Source organism: Camelus ferus, chromosome 36 (genome assembly GCF_009834535.1).
Source record: "Camelus ferus isolate YT-003-E chromosome 36, BCGSAC_Cfer_1.0, whole genome shotgun sequence".
Taxonomy (NCBI): Eukaryota; Metazoa; Chordata; class Mammalia; order Artiodactyla; family Camelidae; genus Camelus; species Camelus ferus.
Window position 1 is genome coordinate 17,435,242 of NC_045731.1, and position 14,064 is coordinate 17,449,305.

General features: G+C 53.4%; 1 protein-coding gene across 6 annotated transcripts in view; it reads right to left on the reverse strand.

The window, feature by feature from the left end:
• LOC116661708 overlaps nucleotides 1-10,942 on the reverse strand; it is a 24,224-nt gene extending 13,282 nt beyond the window's left edge. The window contains exons 1-12 of one of the 6 annotated variants that reach the window (XM_032474215.1): nucleotides 10,555-10,942; nucleotides 10,257-10,339; nucleotides 9,503-9,638; nucleotides 6,944-7,030; nucleotides 6,436-6,596; nucleotides 6,099-6,145; nucleotides 3,423-3,551; nucleotides 2,946-3,079; nucleotides 2,487-2,539; nucleotides 2,011-2,197; nucleotides 1,186-1,206; nucleotides 541-705 (exon numbers count right to left, since the gene is read on the reverse strand). In XM_032474215.1, coding sequence (XP_032330106.1) covers nucleotides 541-705; nucleotides 1,186-1,206; nucleotides 2,011-2,197; nucleotides 2,487-2,539; nucleotides 2,946-3,079; nucleotides 3,423-3,551; nucleotides 6,099-6,145; nucleotides 6,436-6,596; nucleotides 6,944-7,030; nucleotides 9,503-9,544 — 1,026 coding nt within the window. In that variant the 5' untranslated portion in view covers nucleotides 9,545-9,638; nucleotides 10,257-10,339; nucleotides 10,555-10,942. Of the gene's footprint in view, nucleotides 1-540; nucleotides 706-1,007; nucleotides 1,207-2,010; nucleotides 2,198-2,486; nucleotides 2,540-2,945; nucleotides 3,080-3,422; nucleotides 3,552-6,098; nucleotides 6,146-6,435; nucleotides 6,597-6,943; nucleotides 7,031-9,502; nucleotides 9,639-10,256 lie in introns of those variants that run through there. The other 5 variants (XM_032474214.1, XM_032474213.1, XM_032474216.1 and 2 more) reach the window with 5 other exon arrangements.
• Nucleotides 10,943-14,064: the final 3,122 nt, after the last annotated feature.

Below are 14,064 nucleotides of genomic sequence, written 5' to 3' on the forward strand. Positions count from 1 at the left end.
TACACAGGAGTACAGCATTCATAGGTTGTGGATTTGAATCAGAGAAAAATCATTTGAGAAAGATTGACAGAATTTAGCTTTAATGCATTATTTAAGTATTGTTATCTTTCTAGTAATCATCTTCTTCCCCCTTACTTATCACTTCACCCAATGTTTTAAAAGATGTGTTGAGACTGGGATGAGTGTAGCCAGTAATCTGTGACAAAATAACCTAAATGTCACCTAGGGAAAAGAGGGGAGTAACACATTTTTAAAAAGCATGGTGAGGGATGGCGGGGCCGATCCCTCCCAACTCCAGACGAAGAAGCTCTGAGTAATAGCTTTCCGGCCTGCCTGGGGCATCATCTGATGTGAAAACCCCACCCAGCAGAAACCACCACTGTCCAAGGCAGCTTTCCGTAGACACAGGCTACAATTTTCAGGATAAGGAATTGGGTCCAGTGAATTCCTTCGCTGAAGAATAAAGACAAAGAAGAAGAAGAGAGTTCTGCCCCTCCCCAGGGGAGAGCCCAGACCTTGGGCTGCATGCACTGAGCCTACCTCCCAGGAGAAGGATAAACTGGAGAAGGGCGTCCTGCGAAACTGGGACAGCAAATGTTGAGATGGGAACAAATTGACCGGCTGGCCAGGGACAGCCCCCTCCGTCGCTGCCTTGGCGGCTGCCTCCGCCCCCTCAGCACATCCTGCCCACTTCCGGTGGTTAAGCTGTCAGGGAAACAGTGCTTTGCGACCTGGGGCAACAGAGGCTGCCCCCAGGCCAAGCTGCGGGGGAAATGGGATCTAAACCACCAGCTCCCAAGCGGCAAGCTCCATACCCCCGCCAACAACCCGCCGCCCCCGCAGCCTACAGCACCCCCGGGGCAATATGTCCTGGAGAAGGGTGACCCGGGAATGAGGGGCAGCAGAGGCCACCCCCACGTCAGGCCTCCAGAGAGATGGGAGCTTATCCTCCAGCCCGCCAGGGGCAGACCCCCCTCCTCTCCAACCCCTGATGTCACCGCGCCCACCTCCCAGGAGCAACCTGACCGGGTGTGGGGTTTCAGGCTAATCTTGGGCGGGAGAGGCCGTCCCCAGGCCAGGTCAGGGGAGAGGAGAAGAAGTGGCCCCATTAGGCGGGGCAGCCGGCCGTCGCAGCTGCCTCTGCCCCTCGACAGCATCGCGCCCGCCTCCCAGGAGCAAGCTGACCTGGAGACGGGCATCCGGCTTCTTGGGCAGCAGAGTACGCCCCCAGGTTTGGCCGTGGGGAAGAGGAGAGCAAATTGACAGGCTCCGCGCTGCAGGTCCTCTACCCCTGCCGTCGCCTCCCCCACACTTTAAAGGCACTTCCCAGGGCGCCCCTCCCCCAGCAGGCTAAATGGGACAGGTGTGTCTGGTGATCTGAGGCAGGAGAGGCCACTCCCACACCAGGCCATCGGGGAGACGGGAGCCAATCCACCAGCTCCCCAAGGCAGCCCCCTACCCCCACAGCAGCCACCGCTCCTGCCCCCTGACCTCACGGTGGCCGCCTCTAGGGAGCAGGCTGACCTGGAGATGGACGTCCGGCGAACTAGGGACAACAGGGACCGCCCCCAGGGCAAACCATGGGGAGAAATGGGAGCAAATGGACCGGCTCCATGGGAAAACCTGCCGCTGCTGCCACCACCCCCAACGTAACACGCCCGCCTCCTGGGGCCAGGCTGACTAGGATACACGTGTCTCTTAACCCAGGGCAAGAGACACCGCCCCCAGGACAAGCCGCGGGGAAGATGGGAGCAAATGTGCCCGCTCCCCCGCTGCAGGCCCCCGACCCCCGCCACCCGTGCACCCTGACTACCCTGCCTCCCGCCCCCAGCAGGCAAAGTGGGAAAGGGTTGTCCCGGGACCTGGCGCAGCAGAGGCCGCCTGCAGGCCACGCGGCACAGACATGGGAGCTAATCCTCAAGCTCCCCCGGGGCAGCCTCCCTATCCCCGCAGCCACCACCTTCCCAGCCCCCTGACTGCACCGCACCCATCTCCCAGGAGCAAGCTCACCTGGAGTCGGACCTCAGGCAAATCTCTGGCGGCAGAGGTCGCCCCCAGGCCAGGCCGCGGGGGAGAGAAGAAATGGAGCAGCTCCCTGGAACGGACCCCAACCCCCAGCCGCCGCCGCCGCCGCCGCCTCCCAGGACCAAGCTCACCTGGAGACCGGCGTCCCGCCTCTACGGCAGCAGAAGCCGCCCCTGGCTCCGCCGCGGGGGAGAGCGGAGCGAATTGACCGGCTTCCGTGCGGCAGCCCCCCTATCCCCGTGGGCCCTGCACCTTAACCGACACCGCCTCCACTCCCCACTCAGCAAGCTGAGTGGGACAGGTGTGTGCAGGCGACCTGGGGCAGCAGAGGCCGCTCCCAGGCCCGGCAGCCGGGAGAAGGCAGCTATTCCATCAGTTCGCCAGGGGCAGCCCCGCTCCGCCCCCTTGCCGCTGCCACCGCCCCCTGACCTAACCGCCCCACCACCCAGGAGCAAGCTTACCTGGAGTCCAACATCTGGCGAATCTCCGGCGGCCAACGCCCCCCCAGGCCAGGCTGCAGGGAAGAGAAGAAATCGACCGGCTTGCCCGGGCAGCCTCCCACCCACCGCCGCCGCCGCCGCCGCCGCCGCCCCCTCCGCCACCCCAGACCATTGCACTAATCTCCCGGGGTCAGGCTGACTGCGAGGATGTGCACTTGCCTTCTGACCCTGGCCACGTGCCTGAGCACCTTCCTGCACCCCTACACTCCCTGTACCTCTGCACCCCTGCCACTCTCTGCCCTTCCGCACTGCCTGCACCCCCGCATCCCCTGAACTGCCTGCACCCTCCACAGCCCCTGCACCCCTGCCACCACTTACACCTTTGCACTGCGTACACTCCTGCACCCCTGCTTGTCCCACACACCACCTCTTGGGCCTGTGGCAGAGTCTCTGCTGTTAGACCAATGCACAGGAACTCACATCTTTGCCAGTATATGATGCATCAGTGGACGTCTGGGGTTGGCTGCAGGAAGGTACATGTTCCCGGTCACTAGCCTGGGCCACTAGGGTGATCTCTGTGAGGTCACCCAGGACGGGCTCAGAGATGCTGTTCTCTGGGAAGAGAGGAGTTGAAACCGGTCTTGAGGGCAGAGCTGTGCTCACCAGGTCGTCCACGCTTCATGTTTTACACAGGGCTTCGGAGAAGTGAAATGGATCCGGCCAAGTAAGACCGGCCTGCTGTGCGCCCACCTCAGTCCTGGGCTCTGAGGCAGACCGACTGGCTCCCACCATCAGGACACAGTTTGGGCACCTGAATGGTCCCTTGGAGGCATCCTATCACTTCTCAGGAAGAAGTCTGGCTGCTTCCACCCTATGGCCCTCCCTCCCACTGTGCTGGCCTCAGGAAGGTTCCTTATTTGGGGAAGAAGGCAGCCCACCCCCTACCCCACCCCTCACCTTTCTCTAACCCAGGCTGGTGCTTTCTCTGCCCTTCAGAGTCTGGAAAGCCATTTCTCTTCAGGTATGTCCCTTCTGAGATGGACTTGCTTCCACTCAATTCTAGGCGAGGATGCACCATGGAATGCACTGGGTAAGAGAACCAAAATAAATAGTTTCTTCTGTGAGGTTTTCTGTTTATCTACTGGGGCTGGGCTGTGTGTAGTTTGCTACAGCTATTCGTGCGAGAGGCTAAAGCCACCCGTGTGTCCTTGTTTTCATCTCCCCGCTGTCTTTGGGTTTTCCCTAGACACTCCTGAGACATTTACTTCTTTTAATTTTATTCCTGTTATTACACAGGGGCCCTACTGACATGGAGGTAAGGTGTTGGGGGAGCGGACAGAGCAGGGCATTTGTAGTCCTGTGATTAGTTCTCATTGAGCCTGTGCCCTGAGCTGTGACCTCCACAAGTGTGTCTCTTTCCCCCACCCCAATTTGGGTGACACAGAAGGTATTTCCCTTCCCCCAGGTAGGTTAGGCTCTGGTAAAATAATTTCTCATTAAAAAAAAAAAACACAACCCCCCACAATGGAAGAGAATGTTCTGGGTGTATTTCAATAGAGCTATTTTATCCTTTCCTGGCAGGAACCATGAGGAGTTTTCCTATGATCTTCACTCTGAGAACAGGATACGGTCCTGGAGGTAAAATGCATGAAAAAGAGCAGGGGGCCCCTCTGACTGGCCCCCTGGAGTTGTCACACTCAGACTTCCCCACGCTGAGCCTCCAGCTGGCCTCAGGGACCTGTTAAATCTGCCTGCCCCCGGGGTTCTTACAAAAGCGGGTTCTGCCCTGGGAGCTGTGACTCTCCAAGCCTGCCCGGCTGCCTCTCTGGGTTGGGAGCAGCTTTCCCCCTCAGTTTTCTTGTGGATCTAAGAAGAGCAGTGGGTTTGCAGCTCCCTCAGCTCTGGTGTTGTTTTCAGGACAGAAGGAGCAACTTCTGAGCTCCACACGAGCTGGACCAGAGGCTGGAAGCCTCCCCTCCTCTGCCTCCATGCAGACAATCAGTGGCTGTGGTTCTAGCCGAGTTTCTGAAGATGTGGATTTAAACACACACATCCCAGCCCCCACAGGAGCACACAGTCCCATAAATCCCTACAACTTCCACTGGTAACTACGGAACTGATGAGGACACGGGTTTCGGGGCTGCAGAGGCCTGACTGCATGACTTTCTCCGTGGCCTATTAATGTGGTTGTTATGGGCCTTGTCTGAAGTGGCTTGCTTACCGCACCTGGTACATGGGAAATATAAAATAAGTACTAGAACCTCCACTTTTTCTCCCTCTTGGGCCTTCCAACCTAAAAAGTAATACGTGAACTCAGACGGCCTAGTCACCACAATGAGGTCCGACCAGCCCGGCTCTCCTGAGTGATGGGCACTGACTTGCGCATTAACTCGGAACAGTAGGGGAACCGCCTTCCTCTAACTGGGCCTCTCCCCACACCAGGCACGCCCTCAGCTGAGAAGGGGCCAACTCCCCCATTGAGGTGTGTGCTGGTGGCTTCAGTGTGACCTGGCCCTGCCGGGACATGAACCTGCAGTGAGGTGGAGTGTCAGGAGGAGGGGGGGTCCCTGCTGGGGCAGCAGGGGGCCCGGTAGCACCCTGCGCAGCCTGGTGCCTGGGGCTCCCCAACATCTCCTACGGCCCCCGGGTCGGCTCTGGTCTGGGCCACTCCATGCACCCTCCCAGTATCTTTTCATTAAGTCCCTTTTTTGCTTTTATCAGCCAGAGGTGGCTTCTGTTGCTTGTTCAGTGAAACAGTGCATCAGGAAACCAGACTATTTCTAAGATCAGTAAAATACGAACTTTGGTCAGCTCGCCGGGCAGACCGTGCAGCACAAATTCCCGCACAGGGCTGTGCAAATGCCTTACGTGAAGGGTCCTCATCATCTGTCTTCAGAGATACAGAAGCTCGTGGTTCAGGTAAAACCTCAGGGAGGGATTGAGGAATCCAAAGCTGGTTGGTTTCAAAGACTAACCGGTCAGGACCAGACCCCTGAGCTGTGGTCAGAAGCCTGGCTCAATGTCACGCAGACTCAGCACCCTAAGTGTCCAGGTGGGGCCGGTGCTGTTTCCTTTACAGGCTCTCGTTGGGGAGTCACTGTAGCCCCTTACACTCAGCAGGGAATCCAGCCCTCTTAGCCCCCACCCTGAGTGTTCCATGACACAAATCTCGGGAGTGTTTAATTTTCATCTTTGTTTAGGAGGATGAAGGTGGGGCAAGAGGAGAGATAAATTCACACTTAGTGACACCAAGTCACAGCCAGTACCTCCTCCTCGGAGAGCTATGTGCTCCCACAGTGGTGGCTGGGGGGCTGGGCAGAGCCCCTCCTCTGGTCACAGAGGGACTCACTCCTCTGACTGCAACTGATGGGTTGGACAACCAATCCAGAGGGGACAGAGCATCTTTCCCGGGAATTTGGAACTGACACACAGAAATTAATTTCACTCATCTGGGGATTGGGAGGAGGGTGGGAATCAAATGAAACCAGAGCAGGAGAGAAAGTTACAAGTGAATGAGAGAGAGACAGAGAGACTGAACTTGTGAGAGTAAATAGTGTGAAGGAAGGATAACAATCAGGGCACAGAGGAATTCCAGCTCCTGGCTGTCTAGTGTGTCCCAGCCCATCAACAAACCTGCGGGATGGTTAACATCATTCCAGTTTTGCAGATTAGGAAACAGGCTGAAAGAGACGGGGGTTGGCTTTGGGTGCACAGTTAATTTAATTGCCACTGGACCCCTCACTTCCCACTGCCTGAAGGCACCATGATCCTCACAGGGACCCTGCAGTGCTGACAGCCTAGCACCCTGATCAAAGGGACCCTGCGGGAGTGGGAACCTCTCTGAGTTTGGAGAGTTCCCTGCACCGAGATTCCATGCATCAGCCGGCTCCCGCTCACCCCAGGTTAACGTCTCCCCAGCTGTGTAGTCCCCCGACCCGCTTCCCTCCCTGCCAGGCACCCCCGTTCTTACCACCGAGTGTACTGCAGGAATTCAGGCACAGGGATGCCCAAAGCAACACGAGCCCACCGGCTGTACAAACAGCAGACTCCCAGCCCCACCTGGGCTCCATGGGGATAGTAGGTGTCCTCACCTTTCATGTACCTAAGGCAATCTGTTTCTTCAGCTGGAGGCTATAGAGAAAAATAAAAGGTCCAAAACATTGTTCAGTGAGGAATTCCTCCAAGGACCTGACTTCAGAGTCTACAACCAGTTGTGCTGGCCGCTCTTACCCCCGGACTTTGGGTGAGGTGGATTATTGATCAGCACAATCGCCGGTGGCCCAGCTCCTGGGCTTGGCTGCCCAGAGGGGGCTGGGGGAATGGGTAAGGCCAGGGCACTCAGGAAGAGCACAGAGGACCTGACATCTCGCCTCCGCAGTTGTAAACCCTTCCCCAAATCTCAAGGCATCGGACAGAGTGCAGCCACCACAATAATGAGATGTTCCCATCTCTTCACTCACTCCTGTTGGTTCACTTACGTGCTGAGCATCCACTGGGTCACAGGACATGACACACAGGATGGCCGATGGGACAGGCTTGGTACTTCCCCCTGGATCCTGTTCAATCTGATGGAAGAATGATCACTCATAAACGGTTTCTCAAAAGGATACATAGACAGGAGACAAACTGCAGAGTGAATCAAATTTTAAAATATAAATGAAGATCCCCCAGTCTCCCCGCCTAAGGTTAACAGCATAAAGAAAATAGATCTTGCCTTTGATCACCAAGGAAGTGGTCACCCTCTCTCAGGAGGAAAGGAGAGTTAATCTTTGAGCAGGACACAGAAGTGCTCCATCGAATTGGACCAGGACCTCTGCATTCATTCAGCAAATCTGTATAAGCTCCTACTACTTATGGGAATCTAGTAACTATACCCATTCCCAAGGCTCTTGGGCTTTATTAGTCAACAAAATAGACACGACTCCCCATCACTGGGGGCTCAGAGTTTTAGCAGAGAAAACAGGCAACATGATGGGGGTAGCAAGAGCTTGGGGAAAAATAAGAGTGATATGAGCAAACTCAGGTGATGGTGGTGGGGTGGGAGGCAGGCAGGAGGGAATAAGGCAATCCTGGCAGATCTCAAGGAGTAATGAACTTGAAGCAGAATAGATCCGGAGGAAGAAGGAAGAGCCGGAGCCAGAGGCCCCCAGAGTGATGGGGAGAGTGTGGGCGGAGAGGCAGAGCAGGCCGGGTCCTGGAAGACTTTGGGACGACTTTGGCTCCTAATGGAATGGTGACCCTTTTAGTGAGTTTTGATGGGATGGGTGATGTCCAATTTATGCTTTTGTTTTGGGTTTTCTTGGGAGGAGGTTAATTTATTTATTTTAGTGAAGGTGCTGTGGTTTGAACCCAGGATCTCATGCATGCTAAGCATGCACTGTATCACTGAGCTACACCCACCCCCTCAATGTATGCTTTTATAGGCTCCCTCTGACTCTGTGTGGATGAGATTGTAGAAAAGCAAAGATGGAAGAAGGAGGCTATTTGGTGTCCAAGAAGGGGCTGAAGGTGGCTCCTAGGAGGGTGGGGAACAGGGAGTAGGTGGTTAATGAATTCAGAGTAGCCAGAATTTTCTAACAAGCTGGATTTGCTGTCTGTGTGTGTGTGTAAGAGAAAGAGAGAGAAAGAACATGGTTCCAACATCTGGACCTGGAAAATGGGATGGATGTCCTCTCCATCCACAGGGGATGGGACAAGATGGGGCTGAGCAGGTGGAAAGGGGCTGGAATCAGCTCAGTTCTTCAATGTCATGATTAAGGAGTCTATTAGATATTGCCACAGAAATGCCTAATAGGTAGAGGAGTCTGGGGTTTTTTTTCTTTCTTTTTAACATTAAAAAATATAATTTAAATGTATTAATTTTATTATGTGAATGGATTTGGAATTTTATTTCATGCCAAGGTATATGTTATAATAGCCAAATGGAAAATATATCAGAAAAGGGGAGAAATGAGGGCTTTCACATAAACTGACTGTCCATAACGTAGGTAAAATTTCAATGAAACAGTCTTCAGTGCAAAAACCTCATCTTGGTGTTACATAAAATTAAATGAAAAAGGACTATGTTGATGTATCATTATTTCATGTTACATAATAGCCCCAAACAAACACACTGTTTAACTATGAGGCTTGTAGAAATACTATTCACTTTATTGACATAAATACAGAAATGCAGAAAGGTTCTAAGGTAGAATAAGCATCTTAGTGGAAATAATAGAGATCTGAGCATTTCACATGATATGTATGGACTGATTCAAAATTTGGAAAAGTAATTTACACAGTAGAACATATGTATGAATGTGAAAGCAAGATGAATGAAAGAAAAAGAATATGAGTATCAGGGAGAGAGTTCCAAATGGAAAAGGCCAATCAGGGAGTTTTGGACAAATCGAGAAATTGATGGCATGTCAATTTCCAAGTCTGGTTGCTTCCACCAAAAGTATAGCAGTGAGATAGAGGAGAGACCCAGGACCCAACTCCGAGGCACATTCGCAGTAAATATTTGGAAAAAAGAGGAGACGTTGGCAAAAGACCAGCCAGTGGATCGAAAGCAGAGCGATGGGCTGGAGGCCAAGTGAAGCAGGAACACGGGGGAGGAGAAATGGAAGAGCTGGGTCAAATGCTGCCAAAGGGCCACGCATGATGAAGACTAAAAACTGACCACTATATTTAGCAACGTGGGGTCACTGATGGCCTTGACAGAGCAGTTTCCATAGAGCGAGGGATCAGGGGAAAAGCCAGAGTGGGTGCAAAAGGGAATGGCTCAAGAGAATATGCAGACAGTGAGTTTAAACGACTCATTAAAGATTTGCTGCAAAGACATGGGGTGGCAATTGGTGGGGGCCAATTAGAGTCAAGGAGTGCTGTTTGTTTCTTTTAAGAGGATGGACTTTTATATACTGATAGGAGCCAACTAGCAGGAGAACAAAATAGATGAGGTAGTGACAGAGAGGATGGATGTGGGAGTGACAGCCCGGAGAAGATTGTATGGATGGGCCCCCTGGCTGACTTTTGGATGATCTGGCTTTCGATGTCACCTGTAATAAGAGGTGGGGCAGCGAGAGTGAGGTCACAGACATCAGAAGGCGAGCGGATGTGCTGGGAGTTGCTGGTGAAAGTTCTCTTCTGTTGGCTTCAGTTTGCTTGGTCAAAGTAGAAAAGTAAACTTACCAGCTGAGGGACGAGAAGGAAGAGTTACTGGAGTCATGAGCAGAAGATACGAAAGAGCCTTCAGGGACAATGGGACAGTGAAAAGAGCAGAGGGAGACGGGGGGAGTGTGCTCTCAGAAAGTTACGTTTTATCTTTGAGGTCCCCAAGTGTTGGATGTGTGATTGCCCTTCCTGCTGTCTACGAAATAAAAATTGAGTATGGTTCAGGGAAAATGCTATTTCATTCTAAGAGGCTGCCTGTTTCTCAGGAACTGGTCATCTTAAACTGCAAACACTACAAAAATGTTGAAAAGAAGAACTTGTGTACCCAATGACCCACTATTTTCTATAAATTTGGTTGCTATTTAGTTCCCCTATCAATACCACAGAACCGATACTGCCTAGGATGGAGATACATCGATGCTTAAATGGAAATGAAATCTGTATCTTTTTCCTAAACTCCATGGCTTCCTTAACATCCCATTCCCCTTGGAATTTAGGGGTGTCCGGTATAAGAAATAAGAAACAGTTTGAGAAAATCCCGGCTCAGAATTACACAGCACAACCTCAGCTCAGAAGTATACAGCCATAAAAATGTTTAGAAGCAAAACTCCATAACTACTCTTAAAGAATTTTGCAAACCTGGGCCTGCCCAGATGTTTCCAAACTGGAAAGGTACTCCAATCAGTTGACCGGTACGGGAACCAGAGGCTGGTCAGCCTTTTCTGTAAAAGCCAGAGAGTAAATATTTTCAGTTTTGCAGATCATTTTGTTGTAACCATGCAGGTCTGCAATAAGAAAGCGAAGAGCACTGGGAGACACGAAACAAATGGGCATGCCCACACCCTCCCTTCCACTCAGGGCAGCTTCTCTGTGGTGGGGAGCTTTGCCACAATGACTTGTTTCTTTGTTTCCATTGGTTTCTTTGTTTCCACCTTACTGCTCAAACTCAGAACTTCAAGTGAGCCTGGTCCTTCAGCATCCATGCAGAAAGAAGGCTGAGCGGGGGTGGGGATCCCACCTGACAGAGAAGAGAGATGGCTTGTCACCATGACATGAGACAATCACACCTTCCGGGGTGAAAGGGAACAAAGATAAGGGAGGGGCACAGCAGTGGGACCCCTGGGTCACCTGCCAGGCTTGCTCTCCCTCCACGGCCACCCTGGGGGCCTGGGTGGTGTTGGAACTCAGCTACAGTGATTAGGCTGAGGGGACTCAGGATAAAGGACCCTCCGTCTCCACACCGGGTTCCAAACGCAGCCTCTCTAAGTCTACCCTCTGAATTTCTGGAACTCAGCTGGAAGAATACATGATCAGGCCAGACCCAGAGCCCAAGCCAAACACGACAAGGGGTCACGTGGGGTTGTAACCCCGTGCTCAGCGGTCGGGGTCTCCTTGCAAATCTGCAGAAATCCCTGTTCTGCCTCATTCCTGGGAGAAACCCCACATCTCTTCCTGCTCTGTCTGTTCTTCTCTTGAGGCTATTGTCCTGGAGGGATGCAGAGTCCTTGAACCTGGCCCTCCAAACGTACATAAGCAGCCTGTTCAATAAAACAAATTATGCACTTTTTCACATTTGCCAGTTTTTTGATTCCAGAAAGGCTGCGGGACTCTTTCTCACTGTCTCCTGTGCCCCCACCACTTGGTGGCCCTCTCCTCATGGAAACACGATTTCCCACAACTGCACCCTGCCTCCCAGCTTGTCAGAGGGGAGTGACCCACAAAGACACAGGTGTTTGTGAGGATCCTGTCCCCCAGCAGAAAGCCTACTCCTGGAGCCACGGACAGGGATCTGGCCTCCTGAGCCGCTCAGCTCTAATTGAAAGCCTAAACTGGGGACCCCGAACATTGCTGACTGACTTTCTGAGTCACCTGGGCTGGAAGGGCCTGATTTTTCTTTCCAAGAATGGATGTAGCACAGCCTCCATTTTCAGGGCTGACATTCATGATGTATCTAGTTCCCCCAGCTGCACCCCAGGAAGGAGAGGCCCTTCCATCCCACTGGTTGGAAACCCAGCCCAGGGGAGTTCTGAAGCACTGCATCCCTGCCAGGTCCAGCATCCCTGTGGAGTGGCCCCTGCCCCTGAATGAGCCCCTTCCCTGGGACTTCCCTGCCCCGACACGACCACACCCCAGGCTGTGCCAGAGTTCTGGGGCTCTGCGTGTCCAGGGTACACAGGTGGGACCTGAGCCAGGTGTCCCCTGGGCCTCAAGGGGGAGAGGTCTGCCTCTGCATCAGGGGAAGGTGACCCCACATGGCTGGCAGGACACTCACTATGGACCTCCAAGAGCCCTGGGAGCAGTTTCCCTGCAGGTTTTAGGAGCCATCTTTAGGAGGGCAGGCCCCTCTTTGGGCAGACCGTCTTGCTGTCCTGGGCCCACGTGCTGACCACAGGAATCTACACACCCCCAGGAAACTCAGGCAACCTCACAACTTTGTCACTTGGTGGCCTGGGTACCATGGGCTCCTTGGCCATCCCATGAGGGTGGTCCTGGCTGGCATGTTCTCCAGCTGCTCCCGTTAAGAAATCCCCCTGGGTTTCTGTGGTCACAGAACCCACACCAGAAGATACTATTCCTGCAATGACCCCCACAGCAGTCAGCTCCCGGTGTATGTCCAGGGACTAATGACAGCAATTTATTGCCAGGAACCGTGATGAACAAGAGGGTGGGATTCCATGCTAAGTTCAGGATCCTGGTAACTCACTCTGCACCCCAAAAAGCATCCATGAGAAATGTGTGTATTGGGATGTCTGTGCCCCTAGGAGATCTGCTCCTCAGGGCTCCTGGGATTCTCCAGCCCCTCTCAAGGTTCTTAGAGCCTGGGTCTAAATTTCTATCTCCCAGCTTTGGTGGAAGGCCGCCTGTGTCTTGTGGTCATGGGTCGCTTTATTGCATGACTTGGCATGTTCTTAGTGCCCGTTCTCCTCTCCTGCGCCCGGCTCCCAAGATGTTCCCACTGACCCTTGGCTCCCTGTGTGGGTCAGGGGCCATAAGTCTGCCCCCTTCACTCTCCTCCTCTGCCCCCACCCCTGGGACCACCCCTAGATGGACTGGGAGGTGTTTGTAAGTGAGTCTCACATGAGGACATGACTGAATAAAGCAGGGCTCTCCGCAGGGAAGCATGCCTGCTCAATTCTCTGAAGAGGACCCCACAGCCCCACACTGCCTCCCAGGGGTCTACTCAGGACACACAGTCCCCCAGTTCTGGGCAAGGCGTTTCCCTGAAATCCTTGCTTCTAGAAGGGTCTCTCCTTCCTTCTTCAGAGTTTAGAGTTGTTCCAGTGTCCCTGAACACCAGAATGCCCAGCACGGACCCTTCAGAGACCTGGGGAGACAAGGAAGATATGTGGCCACAGGTCTCACAGGACACATCTGCTGGGACCCCAGGACAAAGGGCCGTCCTCCTCCCTTCTCAGGTATGGATCCCGTGGTACCTTTTTGCAGGGAGCCCGACTGGGGAGTGGGGCCCAGAGCAGTTCATGGGGCTCTCTGGTCAGGGAAGATTTGGGTCAGGCGGCCTTGCCTAGTTTCCCTGCTGGGCCAGCTCTGAAAACCCCCAGTTGCTCTGGCTGTGGCTGGAGACCCCCCAAGCCTCAAGGCGGGACCCTTTCTCTCTGCCTCCACTGCCTCTGAAGCCATGCTGGTGCTGGCGTGGGGAAAGAGCTTCATTGCCCTCTCACAGGCTAAGTTGCCACAGGTGGATGCTGCGGGCAGCTGGAGGGAGAGTTAGCACTTTCTCAGATGTGAGTGGTTAGGCAACTTGACACCCCGTCAACTAGCCTTAAACATTAGAAAGAGGACTTTCCTGGGAAAGATGGAAGTTACTTTCAGTAATATGTCTATAGATTTCTTTTTTTTCTTTTTTTTTCTTAAGGACTCATAAAACTCCCAGGTCATTCCTGGTAAGGACCATTATCCAGGGATCAATCAAGAAATGGAGGAGAGGGGTGAGGCTATGGGGAGAGAGGAGGGGAGGTCAGAGCCCACGGAGAGGAGATGCCCCTCCCTGGGGCCGCAAACTGGGCAGTGGCTGCTGGCATCCAGCTCTCCTGTTCTCAGACCCATTTCATCTAGGGGGTGTTTCCAAAAGAAACAATGGTGGAAGAGCTGTGGAGGACACCTAGACCTCCCAGAATGGACAGTGGGAGCAGAGTCACCATGCTGGCCCTGGGCTCTGGAGCCAGACCTGCAGTGGAGACCACAGGTCTTGTGAGAAGTAACTCCTAGCGTGTTCAGAGCTGTTTCTGGCTCTGTCCCAGCTGGAGGGTGCAATCCCCAACCTCCAGAAAGAGAGGCCAGGCCCCCCACCCGCCAGGTGATGTTGCCTTTGTTGAGGAACAGTGATTTTTGGTTGTGAGATGTTTGGCGGCTCTCTCTAAAAACTGCTTTGACTTACGTTTGTATCCCAGTCACCAGTTCCAGGGCAACAGAAAAAGCATATCCTACA